At 34.9% G+C, this 23,213-nt stretch overlaps 1 protein-coding gene across 4 annotated transcripts in view; it reads right to left on the bottom strand.

The window, feature by feature from the left end:
• Positions 1-21,562, bottom strand: part of POT1 (protection of telomeres 1) — a 121,707-nt gene extending 100,145 nt beyond the window's left edge. For 2 of the 4 annotated variants that reach the window (XM_074193786.1, XM_074193787.1), the window contains exons 1-2: positions 12,277-12,349; positions 2,306-2,410 (exon numbers count right to left, since the gene is read on the bottom strand). In XM_074193786.1, coding sequence (XP_074049887.1) covers positions 2,306-2,332 — 27 coding nt within the window. In that variant the 5' untranslated portion in view covers positions 2,333-2,410; positions 12,277-12,349. Of the gene's footprint in view, positions 1-2,305; positions 2,411-8,949; positions 9,042-12,276; positions 12,350-18,171; positions 18,345-20,406; positions 21,010-21,483 lie in introns of those variants that run through there. The other 2 variants (XM_074193783.1, XM_074193784.1) reach the window with 2 other exon arrangements.
• Positions 21,563-23,213: the final 1,651 nt, after the last annotated feature.

The following is a 23,213-nucleotide window of genomic DNA, read 5'->3' as shown; positions in this document are numbered from 1 at the left end:
AGTAAAATGCAAACTCAGTTTTAGGAAAAAAGAATGAATTCAGTTTTGGAGTCAGAGTTTGAAATACCTAAGGAACGTTCTCTTTCGGACCTCCAAAAGACAACTGCTGATTCAAGACAGTAGTTCAGGAGAGAGGCTATGACTGGATATACAGGTCTGTGAACTATCTGAAATAGAGCTGAAAAATGAACCCTCTAGAGATGATGCAATTGCCAAGTGAGAAAGCATAAAGGGAGAAAAGCAGTCAGAAGGATGTTTTAGAATACCTACATACAGTAAGAGTGCAAAGGAGATGGAAGACAGATCAGGTAAGTAGAAGTAGCAGGAAAAAAACATTTTTATTAAAATTTCTTCTGACTCTGGTGCACTCCCCAAATATTAATACATTGCCTCAGTAGTCCTCTCATCTTGGAAGAATCTTTGCCTATGTTGCCCCCTCCACCCTCTGGTGAGCTCCACCTTAAACTCTGTTTAGAACAAAGAGCCTAGACTAGTCACCCTCCAATCTTCTCTTGATTCCTCAGAATTGTACACCATCCTCTACCTATTTTCCCCTTCTATGCATTATCCTCCCCCACTAGAATGTAAGCTATTTAAGAGGACTATCTTTTTTTAAAAATTGTATTCTCAGTGCTTAGTATTCCAACAAATAATAAAGAGTTAAATAGATACTTAGTACCTCAAGAAAAAAGAATCTCAAAGATGGCAACTGGTAGTGCCAAAGGCCACAGAGAGGTTAAAAAAAAGAATGAGGATTTTAAAAAGTCCATTAGATTTGAAAACCATTGACATCATTGGAGAAGATGGGAGAGGCGTATACACGTAGAAATTTAGACACTATAAAAATAAAAGACACCAATAAAATTATTTTTTTTAAAGAATTAACATTGTTTACTTTGAAAACAGCATTTTAAGTTGATAAGGACAGAAATCAGACTGCAGAGGAAATGAAGAAAGAGGGTGTAAGTAAAAGCATCATGTTTAGACTACTTCCTTAAGAAATTTAGCAAGAGGAAATATATAGGACAATAGCTAGCAATAATGGTGGGATCGAGTATTTTTCAAGGACAGAGGCAGGAACATTTTCATAAGCAACAGGGAGGGAGCCAGTAAAGAGAGAGAATGAAGATTAGAGAAAAGAAAGGGAGGAGAAGATAGGAAGGGATGGAATCAAAGGTACAAGTGGTAGAGAGATTTCTGAAATGACATTAAGAAAAAAGGAACATTCTGACTTCTCTACCATGATCAATGAGTCAAGAGTCTCAGTGAAAGTATAATTAGAATTAGAAAGAATAACCAAAGTCTTTAGTTATGCATCAGATGTAAGCCATGTCTCAGTGATAAGCAAAAGACAGAAACAAAGGAAAAGGTTTAAGATCAAATTAAGTTTGTTACTTATTGCAATTATATTGAAAGCTCCTTCAGTACAGGAATTATTCTTAGTATCTCCAATGTTTAGCACAGTACTAGCACATAGTAGGCTCTTGTTAAATGCTTATTGAAGTTACCAATACAGTTTTTCCAAAGAGATAGCATAATGGAAAGGGAAGTAGATCTAGAACAGATATTGGGGGTATAGGAATTTGAACTTTAGCAGTCAAGGATTCAAAGTCACTGGGATATGTAACTTACACTCTTATAAGAGGATAGGAATAGGCAAATCAAAGAAGAATAAGTGAAGGCAAAGTATTGTTGATTGACAAGGGGTCTACTAATAAAGGAGGAAGACAATTAGACTTTTCAAGGTTTTCAGATTGCCCTCATTATCATCCCACCCATTCTTTCTCTCATCTTCAGTCTCTCCCTCTATCTATGGCTTCCTTTCTTGATACCTACAAATCTTCCCTATTTTCAAAAAAAAATCCATCTTCCTCCCTTTTTCAGTAAAATTGTAATTAAAAAGTTGTTTACAACTGTTGCTCTGGTTCCTCTCATTCTCTTCCAAATCATCTAGACTTTATTGCTAGATTGAAAGTTTCCTTTTCAAAATAAAAATTCTCTTTTGACAAATCTAATATTTTTTCAATCTTTATTCTTAAAGTCATACTGATGAGCTAATTATAAATAAAGCTAGAAGACCACAAAACAGCAGTTAAATGGAAGGACAGTTATAAAGTTTTAAATTCATTATAATCTCATCTAATTACTCAATATTTTTAAGTTTCCATAATTAAGACAAGAAATTTTTTTTCTAAAAAGTTTAGAACCTATGACTTGGAGATGTGGCAATTCTATTTCTACTCAATGCTGTTTTTTCTTAATCACTAAATATAACATAAGCAAAACAGAAAATCTGTATACTCACATAAACAGTAGATTCATTTGGAGACATTTTCAATTGCAAGCATTTCTTATGTTCACTTGAAGAGGAAGTCTCTTCCAAAACAAATCCAGTCACTATAATAGTGTCCTATTGATGGAGTGCAAAGTAGGAAAAGTGATTTCTAAAAAAAGATACACACACACACACACAACCACACAACCCCTCCAAAAAAAATCTAAAAACAAACAAACCTACCACTAGGATGAGTCATTATGATTCTATACAAATTCTTTAACTTTAAAATGAGATTAAAAAAAACCCAGCAAATATTTACATTAGTCACTCTTTAAAAAATAGGTGGTTTATGTGTTTATTTGATGACTATGAATCTAAAATATAAGAATTTTCCTTGGTGACAAAAGGGGAAAAAAACATAGACCTTGGGAAAACATGTTTTAATATAAAAGATCTTCAAGTGAAGACTATTGAATTTGGAGTCTGAAAACCTAGGCCCAAATTTAAGCTTTGCGGTTATTACTTTGATCAAGTCATTTATCATGCTCAAAAGCCAGCTTCTCAGTTATCTTGAAAATAAAGATGTAGCTGAGAAGACTTCTAAGATCTCATTTTAAATTTTATGATTCTTAGGAATGTAACATGTTACTGTCATTATCATTGTTAGAAAAACAATCTGAAATATAATTCCCATAAGTTACCAACTTCCTCCTCTAAAGGTCACAATCTCTCTATTCACAACTAAATATATTAATTAGCTTTCTTGTCTTAATTTATTTTTAAACAAGTAGGATATTTTCTTTCTTTACCTAAATTTTTTTTTAAGGTAATGTGGTTAAGTGACTTTCCCAAGGTCACACAGCTTGGTAATTATTATTAAGTGTCTGAGGTCACATTTGAACTCAGGTCCTCCTGACTCCAGGTCCAATGCTCTATTCACTGTGCCACCTAGCTGTCCCTCGTGTTAATTTTAAAACATGTTAAAAACTCATTAAGTTACTAGAAAAATTCGTGAAATTTTACTTACATCACAGAACTGGGAATTGGAGAAGGGGGAAAGGAACAGGGAAAGGTTAAAAAAATGTTAAATTGTGTGACTAGAGAATGAAATGAACTAGTAGATGATTAGATTATAAAACAGTATTAATAATTTCATTTAACATTTAAATTAAAAAAACTTTCCCTGGAAAAAAGGCAACAACTTAGTGAATCAATATTATTACAAATTTAACTATTATGAATTAAAACCAAATCATTAGGGGGGCAGCTAGGTGGTGCAGTGGATAGAGCACCAGCCCTGAAGTCAGGAGTACCTAAGTTCAAATCCTTCCTCAAACACTTAATAACTACCTAGCCCCTGGGCAAGCCACTTAACCCCCTTGCCTTGCAAAAACCTAAATCCCCCCCAAAAACCAAATCATTAAGAAATACAAATGTCAGAATTCACATGTAAACACTGATGGTTAAATATTTTTTATCTTATAAGTTCCCAGAATCTTAGAGCTGGGAGAGACCTTAAGGATCATATTATTTCAATCTCTTATTTTATAGTTCATGAAATTAAATTCCAGAGTTATACAGTAACTCCCCAAGCAACAAATCACTGGTGAGGGTCAGAAATAGAATTAAATATGAAATTTCTTCTTAATCTTTAGTCTGGTAATCCTTCTATGACATGAAGACTAATTTCTTATATACCAAAACTTTCGGTTGAAACACAAGTGATTAGGAAAAGAGAGAGGGGGAAAAAAAGGAAAAAAGACAGAGAGAAAGAATGATCAGAGACTATCTTAAAAAAAGAGAGAGAAAATTAACAAATTTTGAAGTTCCACATAAATACCAAGAAAGCATCCAAACAGAAAATACATATACACATATTCACATGTGTGTATGTGCACACAAATACACATATATATACACACTTATTGATGCACACATATATTTACAACACTGCTTTTTTTATTGTTAACAAAGAATTGCAAAGAAAATGAGTCTCTGCCAACAAGAGATAGCTAAACAAATTATAGCATATGAATGCAATATTATCATATCATATGAAATGATAAAAAGGGAAAAGTTCAGAAAAATCTGGGAAGGCTAGTATAAATTGACCGAGTAAAGTTAACAGACTTCGGAGAATAAAATATTTAATACCACATGTAATGAGGAACTACTTTGAAAGAACTAAGAGTAAGGCTAAATGAAATAATCAACCACAACTCCAAAGGACTGATAAGGGAATATGCTATCCATATTCTGACTGCAGGGTGATAGATTCAAGGTGTCAACTGAAACATATTTTTGGAATGATAAATGGTAAGATCTACTTTCCTTGATTATAATTTTTACAAATATTATATCTTTCTGTAGTTTTTTGTTATTGTTTTGTCTTAGATAGAGGTTATTTAGCAAGGAGTAGAGTACTACCTGATAGTGATGCCTACCAAAAAAGAAGAAAATAAAAACCTTTTGAAAGGAATATAGGGAATTTATTGAATACTTTAAAAAAATCAAGCTCATATAGAATCACATTCATATATATAATCCTTTCAACTCTACATATGGCAAAGATTCAATTTTTTATATTTGTAAAGTTCAAAATTTTAAAAGAAACTAAATTTAAACAACATTTAAATTCAGTAATCAAACATGATGAACAAAAAAAACTTTCTTTTGTGAAACTTTTGCTGATGACTTCTGATTCTAAAGACTTCAAATATAATTCAAGACAGTAGTTATAAGGGTCCCAGGAACGTGTGTGTGTGTCTATGTCTGTGTATATATTCCTAATTTAAATAATTCTCCTCTTCAAGGGCAACTAGGTTGTGAATGGGATGAAATGCTAGGCCTGGAGTAAAGAGGACTCATCTTCCCAAGTTCAAATCTAGCTTCAAACACTAACTAGTTTGACTCACTCTGGACAAATCACTTAACGTTGTTTGCTTCAGGAACTAGAAAAAGAAATGGCAAAGTACTCCAGTCTCTTTCTAAGAAAATTCCAAAAGAGTCACAAAAAATTCAACGTGACTGAAATAATTAAACAACTTTCTTTGTGGAAAACTAATTCTGGGGTTACAGTGAAACTAGATTCCTTAAAACTTCCAATGGTACAATTTATACTGAATAGGGTAAGATTCTAATTCAGCACTATATCAGTTAATCCAGAGTGAAGACAAATTATGTGTTTTATTCCTCTTATCTGTTCATTCTATTCCTATTTTTTTTAAAAGAAAGAAACCGGAAATGAAAGGAGGATGAGGAGGAGGTTAAAAGATAAAAGTGAAAAAAGGGGGGGAGGGGACCCCATGCTAAAGCTTGACTTTCCATTATTATTACCCTTGGTAATCTGACAAGTACTAATTAACTGGTATACTTTTATTCTGTTTTAATGAATACCTGTTTAAAGTCTATTTAAACATAAGAACATTTTTTTACATATTAACTTTAGGTTAAAATGTTAATATGAGAAGTATCTTACAGCTATTTTGCTGATTTTATAAATTTCCTACAATCATAGTATTATACTGCATTTTCAGGTAACTCTGCCAATATGTAAGAAAGTGAGGGAGATTAACTGCAAATTCAACTAAATCTCTTTATTTAATAATTATAACATCTTTAATACTCTATGAAATTTCTAATCATTTCAAACCCTCCTAGTAATTTCAAAAATCCCCCATCACCACAAAAGACACTCAATCGTAAAAAGTTCAGAGCATGAAGGGGATGAAAAAAGTTAAAAGTAATACATCTTATATATCACAAGGTCTACAAATTGCATACAGTTTTTCTTATTGTCTTTTACTTTTCTGATCTTTTATTTTTTAAACTACCAAATCTCTTCCAATGCCAGAGAATTATTACAGAAAACAAAATTTTAAAAAATTAGCAGATTTTAGTCAATTTATTTGCATATTCCAAATTATTTTACAATTGTTAGGATACCTATCCTCCACACTCACCATCATTAACTATTACTACTTTTTCCTACCTTTGCCAATCTGCAGGGTGTGAGGTAAAATCTGAGAATTATTTTAATTTACTTTTCTCTTATTATTATTATTATTGAATTGAAACATTCTTCCATATGGTTATTAATAGAACTGTTTGCCACCTGTCCTACCATTTTTATCCCTTTTTTCCCTAAATCTTTTATCTTTCAAAATTAATTTTATGTTATCAAGTTCTAGAAAGGATCTCTTTAATGATTTAATATAGTATTAAAACTGAAAAATTAACCTTGGTAGTACTGCCACTTTTATTAAACTGGCATATCTAACAATAAGCACTCATTTTCTCCAGCTATTCCAATTATTTCATTACAGAACACTTAGTAATTGAATCAAATACTTTGTATACTTTAACAGGTTAATCCCTAAATATTATATGAATTTTGTAGTTATTTGAAATGGGATTTCCTTTCCTGTTTTTACTTCATGGAAGACTTTGTTGTTTTAGACAACAAATCTGTTTTTATTTTTTAGAAAAATTCTTTCAGATTCTATACAATTACATATCTGAAAGGACAAACTGAAGTTTCTGAAAAATGAAACTGAAATGTACTTAAATATTGGTCAAGGGCATAAGAAAACTTCCACTACTAGACAGGCAATTGTGATTTTTTTTCTCTCAAGTTTATACATTTCTTTAAACTTAACAGGCTGCAAAGTTATTTAATTCATCCTTTGGCCTTTCAAATTTGTTCAACATGAAAAGACCTCAACCAACCAAAACATTTTACTCAAGGGGCATAAGGTTAATGGATACAAAGAATATAACTTTCCCATAATAAACAGCTGTTACAGATAGTCCTACTAAGAGTTGCCTCTCCAAAGGTTTCCCAAAATAGCTCTGTAATTCTTTGCTACCACCTCCAGAGTCACTGAATTACAGTGGAGAGGTAATTAAGGGGTAATAACAAAAGTGAAGAGGCAGTTAAATAACCATAGCTATATACATTGATAGGAAGAGTGAACATAGATCATTGGGTAAACTCCACTTTTACATCCATTCCTTCTTGCTGACCATCATTTAAACTATTCTAACACTTGTTCTGGTACCACACCTCCAGATTCTTACTTTCCTATATGTAAATAGCAGGTTTCATCTCTCAAGTAAAAAGAACTCCTGGTATTTTTCTTGCCCAAAATGTACTGAACCAAAGGTATTTTTTTTTCAAGGCAATAGGGTTAAGTGACTTGCCTAAGGTCACACAGCTAGGGAATCATTAAGTATCTGAGGTCAGATTTCTTAAACTCTGGTCCTCCTGACTCCAGGGATGATGCACTATCCACTGCACCACTAGCTGCCCAAAAAGCTATTTTTAAGAAGCTATATCTTAGCTTCCAAAACAGAGGATCCCATCTAAACATAGCAAAAGCTTCTATCAATTCAAGAAAAAAAAATTTCACAAAACACAAGTTTTGTTGGGTATATTGCTCTAAGACAGCTAGTTGATGGAAAAACTATAAAGGATTTGGCAGCCTGGAGAACAAAATTCTAAATAGAGGGGTCTTCACATAACTACTGTGTCTTTATTGGGGACACAAGATGGGACTTAATTTTAAAATTTTTCACTGATATACCAGAAAGAATAACTTTCCTAAAGAATAAAAATAGGAGATTCAACTGAGAATGAATGCATGACTACTTGAAGCTATGTTTGACTAGATGAGTTAAGAATCTTTCTAATCTGTCAGCAAGTGTAAAGGCAGACAAATTCATGCTTCTATGTTAAGCAAATTTGTTGAGGAGTTCCAGATCTAAATGGTAAAAAGAACTACTGGTAAGAAAATTTCTACATTTTAACAGCATCTATATTAAGATTCGTTTAGTCTTGAAAAATTTAACTTTGAATGCATTGACTTTGGAAGGCTTAGTTTTTAGCTTACAAATTTCTTGAAGTTATTTTCTTATTTACTATCATTTTTTGGTTGATTCCTTTGGATTTCTACGTTAATCACTGTATTCTCAGCAAATGAAAAAACTTGCATCTAACTTTTATACCTTCGATTCCTTTCTCTTGCCTTCTTGATATTGATAGCACTTCTAAAACTATAATCAAATAAGTGGGAAAGTAGGTATCCTTATATTTACTGGGGAAAGTTCTAGCCTATCATCATTGCAGCTGATACTTGCCTTTAATTATTAAGACATTAAAAGGTCCATCTATGACTCAATTTTGAAAGATTTATAGCTTTAATGAAACTCTGTCAAAGGCTTTTTCTATATGTAATGAAATAATCATGTGGTTTTTGATAAGATTAATTATGGTGATTCTTTTGGCACTCTGGAAAGGGGCTCAAGGACCTCCAGGAGCTAAGAGGGCATACTCTGAAAACCACTAGTAAAGAATATGCAGCAGAGTCAGTTAGACTTGGATACAAATACCCTACTCTGACACAGGAGAGCTGTATGAGCCTGGTCAAATCAAAAGGACCCGTGTCTCCCAGAGTCCCAAGTAATGTTCAAGACACTAAGTTAAAGAGAAAGTGTTCATCTGCAGAAGTTCCTCCACACCCATGAAATAATAGGTCAGATAAAAAATATTTTAAGAAAATACAAAAACATAAATATTATTAAAATAATCAATTAATCTCACTAACAATTCTCCCCCCCCAAGGATAAACCATATGGTTAAATAAAACTATTTCTAAATAAAAAGGTCTTACCCCTTGATGCACAATTTTTGCACACTGTTCAGCTAAATTTCCAAAGAATAATATATTGATTGTGCTGATTTCTGGATGAAATTTCTCTCTCTCTATGAGGAAATAGGATTAAAAAAAAACACATATTGCCATAAAACATTATTCTCACATAAGAAAATTTCTAAAAAGCTAAATTATACAAAATCCCAATTTATTATTACATTATATAATAAGTATCTTCTTGCTAATCATTGAGGATAAATTCATTACAAATTTCAATTTAAATAGTCTTTTACCGAATTTTCTAAGGGATAAAAATAAATACATATCTTAATAACTTCAAGTATTTATCTTCCTTCAAAGTCTCTCTTCAATAGATTATTTCATAAACTATAAGCTTCTTTTGAGCAAAGTATTGCTCAATTTGGACTTCTACATTGGTTCACATCAAAAAAAATTTATTTTGGGGGCAGCTAGGTGGTGCAGTGGATACAGCCCTGGAGTCAGGAGTACCTGAGTTCAAATCCAGCCTCAGACACTTAATAATTACCTAGTTGTGTGGCCCTGGGCAAGTCACTTAACCCCTTGCAAAAATCTAAAACAAAATTTTATTTTTAACTGAATATTAACCAAATAATTTTTATATTATTCAATGTAGTTCTGACTATGCTTTTCATACCCTGAATTTAAAAAAAAAATGAATTTTACCAAAAATTTTCAGTGTCAAAACCTGATACTGCTAATGTAATGGAATCACTCTGCACTTTTCTTCCCATATAATTTATAACAGATAATTCTGGTTGTCCAAGTAAAAATAAATGAGTTATTAAGCTTAAAATAATTTCACTAATGACTTTCAAAAGACATAAGTGAATAACATTTCATATATATATATGTATTAATGTATGTGTAGATGTGTGTACACATATAAAAATTCTCCTGCTTAAATATCATGCATGCCAATCTTTACCGCAGGTGAAATATTTCCCTTCTCTCCAAAGTATATCTATCCTCTTTCAAAACAGGTCAAAATCTACTTCTTCCAAGAATCCATCTCTAATAAACTATCTCTGAACTGTAATCACTCATCTACTAATACTACTTAAAATTTTATGTGGACTACTACATAAACTTATATTTACTCATATATCACTTTGTAAGTATTCAAATGTAATTAGACTCTAGTCTCTCTGATTAAAATAGTTCTTTTAAATAGCACTCTGAAATTTGTGACTCATCTTACATAAATTATTTTATTTGATTCTTATCACAACCCAATGACATAAATGCTATTATTCCCATTTTAAAAATAAGGACTCTCAGGCTGGGTGAGATTATGCACCTCACCCAGGATCAAGGTTACTAATTATCTTAGGGGCACTCAGGCTAACCTCAGTCCAGTCTTCCATCTAATATGTCATAGAACTACCTAGTAATTTAGAATCTGGTTCATATTCTAATATGTTTTTCCACAGCATCAGGCTCAGTGATTTGTTTCTATTAGATGTTCAATGAATATTTATTAAATGTTGTCTTCATCCAGCTTAGATTCTTTGAACACCATATACACAAATGTATCTTGGCAGCTGAAAGAAGAATGCACTGAAATTGGTGGAATTTGAGGAGGGAAGTTAGGATGCTATTTCAAGAGAATGGTGAGAGGTGCCAAGAGACTAAAACAGAGTTATGGCTATGTGAGTGAAGAGAAAGTGACAAAGAAAGACATGTTCCAAGGGCAGAAATGATGAGATTTGTTATAAGTAAAAGTGAGCATACACCTAAGTCATAGACAATTCACAGATCAAAGGAATGCCCACTATAGTACACCTAACAGGACATCATCCATAGTCTGCATGGGTTTTCTAAGGAAAACCCACTACCCCCAAGGTAATACATCCTATTTTTGGACAGTTCCCCAACAGATGGGACAATTTTGTTGATACCAAACCCAAATGTAACTCGTTGCTCACTTCTACCCTTTGCTTCTATTTCTGCCCTGTGAAGTAAGAAGAATCTTTCACATACAGTAACTGAGCACATTCAGCTAGCCCATCTTGCCTGAGTCTTCTGTGTTAAATGAGGTAAACCCTCCAATTTCTTCAGTTTCATATGAAATAATCATTATGGCATGATGACATAGACCCTGCATCACATAAGCTATCCTTGTTTATCAAAGCCTGTTTTTTTCTTTGTCTATTTTGTAGAATGCTTTGCATGTTTGTAAAATACTTTACATATTCTTTACATATTATATTAGTTGATTCTCACAACATCTATGTTTGTTGTTATTATTACCTCAACTGTTCTGAGAAATGTTAAGCAATTCAAGACCACACAGTATCATATTCCTGACTCCAGGCCAGGTGTTCTATCTGCCATGCTACTTACACATTAACAGGGATCCAAAATTTCAATAACTATTCCCCCTTTTTTTTCAGTTCCACTGTCTATATGAAGGTGCTTGTTTTAGTTAGTGTTTAAGTTCAGGATAATTTTTTTTAATTTAAAATAAGGCTAAGTAAAATGAAATAGACAGGGAACTTTAATATCTTTTTTCTGTCAATTTCTTTGTTGTTCCCTAGGAACCTATATTTACGAGCAGAAAGGTATAATTTACTATAGGCAAATAAATGCCTGTACTTTCTGAAGCAAATGACTTCAGAAACTTAGAAAATAGTGTTTCAAAAAAAAAAAAACCCAAACATAATCTAATGTCTTTCTCATCTTCAAAAAAAGCATTTCTGCATTGGATAGCACTGTATTTTAGTGTTGGTATTTCCTCACCCTGAAAAATCAATCAAACTTTTATGGAGGGCAATCTGAGAAGGAATATAAGAACAAAACAAAACAAAACATATAACATAGTTAATGCCCAAATGGTTTACAGTATACCTGAGGAGATAAGCCAGGAGGGTATGAATACATATACTCAAAGGGACATGTATTCAAAGTTGACTAAAATTCTCAAGTTAGGAAAGAAAAAAAATGAAAAATAAAAATACATACATAAAGACATACAAAGTAGTATATATGCCATCAAGTGTTTTTGCTAAACTATTTCAGAGGAATACACTTTGCTTTAGGTTTATTGTTTTTTTCATGTGCTTGTTTATGTTTGTTGAGAGAAAAATAAAATTACATATTTAAAAATACAAGACAACATATAAGGAATGGAAAGTTGGGAAAGAAACAATTACATACTGTACAGGATTCAGAGGAGAAAGAAATCACTTCTGGATATTATGTAGAGTACTGAACAACTGGGCAAGTAATTTTAATATAAGTCTAAAAAACAAAGGTTTCCTTCCAAAGTGCTACAAAAGAACTTTAGTTCTTTACATTACATACCTTGCATCAATATTTTCAAAAAGGCTGTTCCATCTCCAAGTTGAGTTAAAGAGTAGATAAGTGAAACTGTCCCCTAAAATTTAAAAAAAAAGAAGAAGAAGAAGAAGAAAAACACTTAAACAACATTTGAAAGGCATGGGAAATTTAATTTCAATTTAAATAAGGATCTCCTATGGATAGAGCACTATACTAGTCTAGAAGTAATTCAGCTGAAATAAAAACTCAGGATCTTGACTCATTTATATATGATGCCCATGTTATGGACGTTGCAATGACAATTCAACAGGTCAGGATATAGGTATTCCTGAGACTTTTAGCCCCAAAAGGCATAATAGCATATCATTTACAGGGGTTGCTTTTCAGCAGCTTTGATATCTGTTATAAAGCCAGTGTACTCAGGTTCATTAATTCCATTTACAAATAAGTTTCTCCCTTTAAACTCTCAATCCAATGGTGAGCATTCAGTGAATGTACTTATGTACAAGATACAAAACACTGAATTACAATAGAGAAACAAGACACACAGAAATAGATAACGCAAGAAATCTAAATGTAAGTATAAATGTGATTCCAGAGGGAAATCAGGGTACAAGCACAGGAATGGTCAGGAGAGGTCCTGCAAAAGGTGCTATTTCATCTGAGCTCTGAAAGAGGCAAGGGATCCCAAGGAAAAGCTGCCAGGTACAGGCAGAACATGGCCTACACAGAAAAGGAAGTCTGAGATGAAATCGCCAAATAAGTTCAAAAGAGAGACCAGTTTAACAGGAACAAAAGAGTGAATGAAGGGCTGTAAATGTGAAATCAGTTGGCCAAGAGAGGCTGGAGTCCAATTATGAATGGCTTTAGGGAGTCACAGAAGCTACTTAAACAAGATGGTAAAAGAGTCACTAGGCTTTTATATCAATTTAGCAACTTTGCAGAAGATAGATATTAGAGTAAAGAAGGGACACAGATTAAAAGCTATCTATATAAATGGTGTATCAATCAATAAGCATTTAAGTACTCACTCTGTGACATTTATCACTCACTGAGATAAACTCTGGAGATAAGAAAAGCAAAAATATAGTAAAACTGCCCTCAGGAAGCTCACCTTCTAATATAGGGAAACAACATGCAAATAAATGTACATACAAGATTTGAAATATGCACAGTGTGAATTTAAAATAATCTAATAGGTTAGGCAAGAAGTAATAAAGGCCTAAATCTTATGAAAATTTTGTGTCATATCCAAAAGCTAATAATAGTATTAGGAACTCAGTAATTGATTTTAAATTATTCATTGAATTGAAATGGCTAAAAGTGCATACTTTTTTAAAAAATTAGTCCCCTTTTTCCTCTGTTTATAGAAGGACTAGGGGCAGCTAGGTGGTGCAGTGGATACAGCACTGGTCTTGGAGTCAAATGCAGTCTCAGATATTTGTCATGGACTAGCTGTATGACCTTGGGCAAGTCACTTGACCCTGACTGCCTTGCATCCAGGGCCAAGTCCAGTCATTCTAATTCATATTGGGCCACAGGACTCAGAGATGATTCAGAGGAGAAAGTGAGGCTGATAACTTAGCACAGCTCCCCACCCCTCCAATCCCCAAATCTTCAAGAATAAAGGACAAACACAAATATCATCATCATCATCATCATCATTATAGAAAAACTAAGGGAAACACACATCATACAAATATACCTAGTTGGACTTTCTTTGTTTTAAAGGAGAATTCAAAATACACCTTCACAATAATAAAAATAATAAGTGCTGACTAGATTCCCAATTAACCTTTAACATGGTTCCAAAATGGGGCATCTACAATGAAAAATTGCAGGAAATAACATAACTAAACGAAACAATTACATGAAAAATTGCTTAAATAGTGGTTACAAATATATGTTTAACATTTTGTTTTAGGAACAACTAAAGGAGAATGAGATATTTGGAAAACTTTATGAAATCCTGAAGGGAATTTTGGAAACTTTGTAAAACATTGGAAAATTAGATTATTATTTATTTAACATTATCTTTCTATTTTAATTTTAAAACTTGTATTTTTCTCTTTCCTGGAATGACAGGTGCATTTCTAATACTACTCATATCAATCAGGATTAGTCAATTTTTGACGTACAAATGGAAATAAAAAGGAAATCATCCTAAATTGGGAAAACAATAAAATGATAAGAGTGTGGAAAGAGATAGGTATGTAGATGAGATTGCTTAAAAAAGAAAATTTACAAAAGCATGTGAGGTCAGAAAGTCCACTATGCCAAATACTGGCACACCATGTCACATTGCTAACTTTCAGCCAAAAGTTTCAGAATTTGAGGGAAGCTCATACTCCCATATGGGCTTGTGATAACTGACCATTTGTATGAATAAGTTACTCATATGCCATTATCAATAAATCAAAAAGTGCCTGTCTAATTTAAATACCAATTTTGAAGGTCTGATAATGGTTTTTAGTTAAATACAGTGTCAAAAAAATCACTATACTACAAAGTTGGTTGGTCCTAGATTTTCAGAGGCTAAGCTAGGATTGTAAGAGCTCTGGAAAATTCTATCAAACTATATAAAGTCCTTAAGTATGGATCTGATGATAAGAGTATGTTTCTCTTGTATCTAGAAAAAGTTCAAAAAGACTCTCCATTAAGTTGACTGCAGAGTAACTTTTTCAGTTTTAGTAACGATAGAAGACCATCTACCTTCAGGGGGGTTGTGATCTACACAGGTGAAAGAAAATACGTACATTGAAAAAAAAATCATGTATCCTCCTTGTAATGAAATGTTCATTAAAGTTATTCTAAAAAATTATTTTTGAAAAAAGAAATTAACTTTCCACTTTCTGAAACTTGCTATTTTTGAAGTTGTACTATTTTCCCTATCAATCAATCCCTAACAAAAAAATTCCCACAAGTGAAAAGTAATTTTTTTTTTCATTTATGTCACAGACTTCTGCTCAAATCTGGCCTCACACACTATTTCCTCATCTGAAAAAGGAACTAGAGAAGGGTAACCATTCCAGTATTTTTGCCAAAAAAAATTCCACAACTGAGATGACTAAACAACAACAAAGCCAATTAACCTGGAACAGCTCTGAAATTAAGACACCTTATGTTTATCCCCACAAAAAAGCAAAATACCGTAATCAGTGTAAATGTTAATTTATAGATGTCAAAACTTCATTTAGCAAACATTAATATTAATCTTATAATAATTTCCATAGACCTAAGGCAGAGAAGAAATCCAAACTGGGAAAAGAAAGAAAATTCAAAATATGGATATTTCTAAAAGGCATTTATGGTCTATTAATTTAAACTTAATTTTAACAGTATATTTTTATATGTAGCTAGGATTAAGAAAATGACATAATCTAAGAATAAATCAGAGAAAAATATCTTTTTCAAATCTAGTATTTTACTAGAAGCCAATAATATCTTTAAATCATGTTATTCATTAGCCACATCATCAAGGATTAGCAGATTTACGGATTTTTAAAAATAAATTTAAAAACAAACATGAGAACAGTAGATGTCTAAAAGGATTAAAAATATAAGACAAAGATTATGGTTTACCATCAGACTTGCTAGAATTGTTTTTTATTTGCTTTGTCAAATATGTCTTAATTTGAAACATGCAGCATAATAATTCACAAAGTACTACTAAATGTAAAGCAATATATTTTGAAAGACTAATTATGCCTTTAATCAAACATTTCACAGAAATACTCTACTATAAATCCTTGCTGAGTACACATTTCTTGTGAAAATTACAGGTGTTATTAAAGAAAAGATTAAAGCATTCTACTGCATGTGATCAACAATTCCCACCTAACTTTATGCTCAAATAAAAGGAACATTAAGTGGGGGGAAAGAGTAACTGATAGAAACACTACTAGTGGATCCATGGATTGGTAAAACCATGATGGAAAATAATTTGGAAACCACTACCACTGATTCAGTAATGTTTTTCACTATGCTATACCTCAAGGAGAACAAGAAACAGCATATTCACTTCTATATATATCTATCCTGAGATCAACTGAATTTCTCTGAGGGAAAATGAAATTTTTTGTAGTAATGAACAACTGAAAGAAAATCTAAAGATTGTTTAGAGTGTGGTTTATGAATATATTAAAACATGATTAAGTTATAAGAAATGATAACTCTAAATAACTCTGAAAAACTTTGGAAGAATGCTGTGAACACAAAGCAGAGCAACACAAGGAAAATAATTCTTAGAATGACTGCAGTAGCATAAAGGAAAAAACATCATCAATACAACAACTTTCCTATTGGTATTAACTCATTTATTTTAGGGGAGCATACATAATAAACCAAAGATTAAAATATCTGTAGCCCTGGTCAAAACATGGTACTGAAGTTGCTGAGGTTATTAAATCTCCAGAGGTTTAACAACATAACAAGGATTAATAATAAATAATTATAATGAGGTTAGGATTTCAAGAATAAGAAAAAAAAGTAGAGACGGATGTTGTCAGGCCCTTTGCCCAGGGGCTACATTCAATAATATATAATTAAGCAATGTACAAATATTCTCAAAAACTTTCAAGTTATATGTGTATAAATCTAAAGTGAAGCTCCATAAAGAAGTTCAGACCATTCTTCTCCTGACTTTTCAATTCCCTTTCATGTAAGTCAATAAGCATTTATTAAACCTCTTTTATATACCACACACTGTATTGACCACCCCTAGAGTTCACAATCTAATGGGGGAACAAGAAGAAGATATACATATGAGAAGAAACTAACAAAGGAAGGTACAAGGATTAAGAGGGGTTGGGAAAGGCTTCTAGAAGATTGGAGATTTTACTTGAGATTTCAAAGAAGCCAGGGTAAATTTGGAGAAAGAGAGAAGAAGAGGGAAAGCATTCTAAGAAGGGGGCAGCAAGAGAAAATGCCCAGTCAAGAGATATATAATGTGTTATTCATGGAACAGCAAAAAGTTCACTATCACTGGATTGAAGAGTGTGTTTGGGGAGATAAATTGGGAGATTTGAAAGACTCAGAAGACTAGAAAGGTTGCAGGACAGGATTTGTTACAATGGGTTATGAATGTCAACCAGAGAATTTTGTACTAGATCCTAGAAGAATTAAGACAAAAGGTCATAGATATTGAGAATCCAAGGCTGAGGTTTGGCAAGGCAAAACATCAAAATGGTAAGGAAGCCAGGTACTCAAACAGAATTGGTTCACCAAAGGGTCAAGATTGGAGAGGGCGGCTAGGTGGCACAGTGGATAAAGCACCAGCCCTGGAGTCAGGAGTACCTGGGTCCAAATCCAGTCTCAGACACTTAATAATTACCTAACTGTGTGGCCTTGGGCAAGCCACTTAACCCTGTCTGCCTTGCAAAACTCTAAAAAAAAAAAAAAAAAAAAAAAAAAAAAAAAAAAAAAAGATGGAGAAAAAAAGGAGTAGTTTGGAAGTGATGATGGCCTGGGAGAGAATGGAGGAGTCCAGGGATTAAATGGTGCAGTGTCAACAAAGAGTAGGTTTGGTAAGGGAAAGCAAAGGGAAAGGTAAAAACATAATATATTATGGTTAGATAAAGAGATTTCAGAATTACAATGCTGTTCCTTATGGGCAGGAATTTTTCTGCTTCTATCTGTATCCTCTATATCTGGAAAACAGAGTTTGATTTCTGAATTTACCAAAATACCCGTTTCTTGCCCCCCCCCCCCATTTGATAGGAAAAGTAAAATAATCAAGAAATTGTGAACAGAAACTAGATAATAAGGAAAATCTGCGAGACCTGTGAATATTAACTATTATCTGCTATTGGATATATTCTTGAAACAATACCCCCCACATTATAATACATTATAACACATTATATATTAGCAAGGTTTTTTTTTACAGAAAAGGAACTTTGAATTATTAAAACTCCTTACCTGAACAAATTTGTTAGTATAATCATAACCAAGTTGTAGAGTTCTGAAATCCACTTCTTCTAAGTAGCTTGGTAACTGAACTTCAGGTACTCCATTGACTTCCTTTACTAGGTGAACTGGCATATTTGCATTAAAACCAACTCCAATTGAATAATTTGATTGATTGTATTCTTCTGTGGACACAACAATTATCCTATGACTTAAATACCATGACTCCCAAGTTTAGTTGCTATAAATTACCAAAGGGTATAACTACAAATCGGGATTCGAAGACTGATTTTCCTGTCCATTTTAAACAGTTCCATTCCCTTAGTATACACAAGTGTCTTCTAGCAATGTATGTGTCTTCTGTGTCACATACGTTGTTAAGCATCATACTGTGACATAAATTTTCCACTTATTTTTTTCTAAAGAGACAGTTGGCTCCTTGAATACAAGAATTACAACAAGCTTCTTCAAAATAATGATTTTTCAAATAAGGATCTTTGGGTCAATTTACAAAGGTTTTACATAAACTCATTTGAAACCCAACACTGAAAGACAAGTTGTATGTCACTTTAGAGTTGAGGAAATAAAGGCTCTAAAAGGCTAAATCACTGACACATGTATGGTTACATGCATAATAAGTGCCAGAGGCAAGAAGTAAAATGAAATCTCTTCCCATTCAGTTGTGAGGCTCCAAAACAAAGTGTGGGAGAGAAGTGGTATTGGACTGATTACCAGACCAAAGGTCTATAGAGCCATTGTGCTGACCTCACTGCTATATGCCTGGGAAACCTGAACAGTCTAAGAATACGATGTCAGGAAACTGAATCACTTCCATTTAAATTGTCTTAAGGAAGATTCTGAAGATCATCTGGCAGGAGAAGATGCCAGACACTGAAGTCCTTTTTCGAGCTAAAGTACCTATCCTTCCAACCTTACTACAGACAGTGCAACTATGATGGGCTGAACACATTGTTACAATGCCAGACTTACACTTGCCAAAAAAACTATTTTATGGAGAATTCACACAGGGCAAGCGCTCACAAGGGTAAGAAGAAGTGATACCAAGACAACCTGAAGGTCTCATTGAAGAACTTTAGAATTGATTGTACGGCTTGGGAGAGACACTGGCACAGGACTGCCCATCATGGAGTGCCCTCATCAGTGAGGGTCCTGCACTCCAAGAGGAAGGCAGAACTGAAGCAGCTCAAAAGAAATATGACATACTTAAGTTTACAGTACCCACCCCAGGAGTTCAAGTGGACTATCTGTGCCCAACCTGTAGTAGTGCATTTCAAGCTCATATTGGTCTGATCAGCCAGTCAGGCATACTGTAGTTTGTCTCAAATGGAGTGATGTCATTTTGATCTTCTTCGATAACAAAGGACAAGAGCACTCTATTGCACATAACAGATCTGACCAGTTAGTCAAATATTTCCATTTAATAAGAGGAAGAAAATGAAAATGAGAAAGAATAAGTGGTTTGCCCAAGCTAAGCCAAAATTGGCTTTGGAACTTAGTTCTTCTGGGATCCCAGTTTAGAATGCTTTCTACTACATCATAAATAAATTCTATATAAATTTTAAGTGGAGTAGTGGTTGGAGTAGTGGTGGTAGTAGCCATTGTTAGTAGCAGTAGCAGTAGTAATTACTAGATTTAGTGGTATTAGTAATTAAATAACAGAACATTCCTCCCAGAGTTATTGGTAGGATAAAATGAGATATGAAACATATCTAATTTTGTTATAGTGCCTTTATCATTTACTTATGTGACCTTAGGGAATATATTTAGCCAATCTCTAGGTCTAATTTTTCTCATCTATGAGAGGGAGGCCTTTGAAAACTCTTAAGCTGTTTGGCATCTAAAGGCCTTCATAAACTGGGCCTATCTTGAATTTTACTCTGAGTCCTTATTTATGCAGTGACACTGACCTTTTGGGGATCCCCATCTACCTCCCCAAAAGCAACTCTAGTGGTTTCATTACCTGCCCCCCCCATGCCTGTGCTTGTTCCCTTCTCTACTTCCCTGTTTTTTTAAATTCCCTCTTTTGCAAGATGATCCTCCTTAATCTTGGTGCCTTCCCTCTGAGACAGCCCCCAATTATGTCACCATTTTAGTGAATTATCAATTTATGTGTTTTTAACCTAATTCAGTTTTGCCTTTCCTTAAGGCCAAACCTTCCCTATTTGGGGGAAATTTCCCAATAGTTCCTTCACTGGGACCCTGAGAGAGTCGCTTAATCCTGCTGACCTCATTTTTCTCATTTGTAAAAGGAGCCTGAACAGCACTCCAGTATCTTTGGTCAAGATGGAAATAAAATGACTGAATAACGATGCTTGGCTGCAGGGGCATTTCCTTGCCAGGGATCTGTTCAAGATCTTCACTAAAGTCCCCAGGTCTTCCACTGCATTCAGGGCCTCCTGCTGTGGTCCTGATCCTTATCTGGCATTTTTGGGATCCCGGATGGCTCTGGGGGAGGCAGTGAAGCTGGTGACTCTGCACAGCCCTCCCCTCACTCCAATCTGGTTTCCATGCATGACATGATGTCACCTCCCTGATGTCAGGGTCTTCACCAAGGAGGGACAAAAAGCAGCAGCAGCAGCTTGTCTGCAAGGGGCTGCTTTCCTTTTGTTTCCACTCAGAATGAGAAGGGGAGGCCCCGGTGGGCTGGGCAGGGCAGCTTTCCGCCCCCTTTCCTGACTATTCTCAGTTCCTCTAACAGTTGCTGCGGGCTGCTTAGGTGATGCAGAACAAGGCGCACCGGTCCTGGAGTCAGAGTACCTCAGACACTGAATAATGACCTCGCTGTGTGGCCTTGGGCAAGCCACTTAACCCCATCTGCCTTGCAAAAACCTAAAAGATAAAGATTCCTATAAGAGATGCTGACACATAGTGCGCGCTTAAATAAACGTTAACTGTCCAAAAAAAAAAGCCACGGAGTTATGATCTCCGCAGTGTGCTCCTGGGTCATTCTGAGCCTTTATTTTGCTTTTTTTTTTTTTTTTTGCAAAGAGGGCGGCGAGATGGGGGCGCCTTCCTCCCAAATCTCCACTCGGATGCCCAGGCCCTTAGGAACGCCAGTGGCAAGGCTGCGGATGAGACGCTAGTCCGGGCACCTGGGAGGGATCACTTCCGCGGGCCAGATTGGCGCCAAAACCATCGCAAATGGCGAGGCTTTTGGAAACCTACTCGCCCACCGAAACTCGGCCTAACTAGCCTCTTGGGCCACTTTTCTTTCTCCCTTCTGAGTCCCACCTCGGATCCCGGCCCTAGCCCTCACCAACAACACGCCAGACGCCGCGCCGCCCGGCGGCAAAATCAACTCACCCCGCGCTGCGGCCCACCGCTTCCGGAAGTGCGTAGGACGCCACGCTACGTCGATAAACTCGTTCTGCTCATGCGCCGCCGCTCGCGCTTGCCGCTGGCGGATGTGACGTCACTTCCGGGTTCACCCTCTGTTTCCCGCCTTGGTGACCTAAGAGGGAGCTTCCTTTCAAAACCAGTTGTTTTACCTAGGACTGAGGATGTCGCTTCTCTGAGCGGTTTTGTAATGGGGGTTTTAAGACTAAAGGAAATCTTAGAATTTCTCTACTCCATCCTCCTCCCTTTATTTTACACAGAAATAACTGAGGCCCCAAAAGTGGTCTACTCCACCTTACATCCCCCATTTTAGAGAACTATGGCCCAGATGAATGAAGTGAGGGCAAGTGCTTCACCCCACATCCTTAATTTTGTGGTTCTCCAGTTGGTTAAGCCTTGTTGGATTCTTTGTGACTTCCCTTCCCTTTTCCAGCTCATTAGGCAACAGGGTTTAAGTGACTTTCCCAGTGTAACCACTATTAAATGTCTGAGGGTAGATTTGAACTCAAGTCTTTCAACTCCAGACCTTTCGCTCCCTCCACTTGGCCACCTAGCCACCCTTAACTCTTTATTTTACAGATGAACAAACTGAGACCCAAGAGGGGTTAAGGTACTTTTTCATAGAGCACATAGTCAAGGTTGGCTAAACTGATAGCCCCACACTATTTCCTTTTTTTATTCTCCTTTTTGAAGTTTGTACATACAGAAATGGTGGGAAGACTTAGGTTAAATGCTGCTTCAGTAGCATTAGTCACTTGACCTAGTCTACCTCAGTTTCCTCCAACTTCTTGGGTTGTTGTGAAGTTCAGATGGGATGACAGTGTATGGGATAAAAATCCATTTTAAAAACTCGAGAGAGACTCCTCTGAGCGAAAAGGAAAGTTCATTTTGGCTTTTTCTTGAAAAAAGGGCATCCCCAAGTCTCACAAACGTAGTGAAGATTAAGGAGCTGCCCCAGGTGACAGTCAAGCAAGGTTATATGGCCTAGCACTATTCCCCCCCCCCCATCCCCCTCTCTTCCAACCTGACTGGTTAAAGTTTTCAGAGTTACAATCTTTACATGAAAAATGTACCGGGCAACAAAGAGAAGAAAAGGTTTTCATAAAATATTCCCTTACCATCCAGATGGCGAGAGTATCAGAAGATTTCTAATGACCTTCTATTAAATGAATTAATGTCTCAGTATACAAGGTCTTCGTAGTTTAGAAGGCAGGCTACTGTTCTCACAATCCATTATCAGACTGCAAGGTCTCTTGTCTGGAAGTTTTCCACTATTTTCCCCGCCTAACAGAATCAATGCAAGGTCTTTCTGGAAATAGTCCACTGTTTTACTCCCTAGCAGAATCAGGACAGTGTCTGACTGGGAATGCAAGGCCTCTCTCCCTCTCCTAAGAATAGTCTAAGGGAAATAGTCTGTCTTTGTTTTAATGATAGGAATATTAACTCTTAAGATGGAATATTCCACTCAACAGTAAAGTGCTTCACAAACTCTAAAGCCTAAAAATATCCTAATAAGGCTAAACATCAATATTAAAAAATCATTAAATCTAGTCAAATGTGTGGGTATGACAAGTTATTACTTTATATTATTTGCTGTTTATGAGAGCAGATAATTATGGTCAGCCTTGGCAAGGACCTTGGAAATCATCTAGCCTTGCCTGCCAGTTATTGGATCCATAGATGAGAAATCTGGCCCT

Source organism: Macrotis lagotis, chromosome 7, assembly GCF_037893015.1.
Source record: "Macrotis lagotis isolate mMagLag1 chromosome 7, bilby.v1.9.chrom.fasta, whole genome shotgun sequence".
Classification (NCBI taxonomy): domain Eukaryota; kingdom Metazoa; phylum Chordata; class Mammalia; order Peramelemorphia; family Peramelidae; genus Macrotis; species Macrotis lagotis.
The sequence above is the reverse complement of the archived record's forward strand: the minus strand, read 5'-3'. Positions and strand labels throughout refer to the sequence as shown.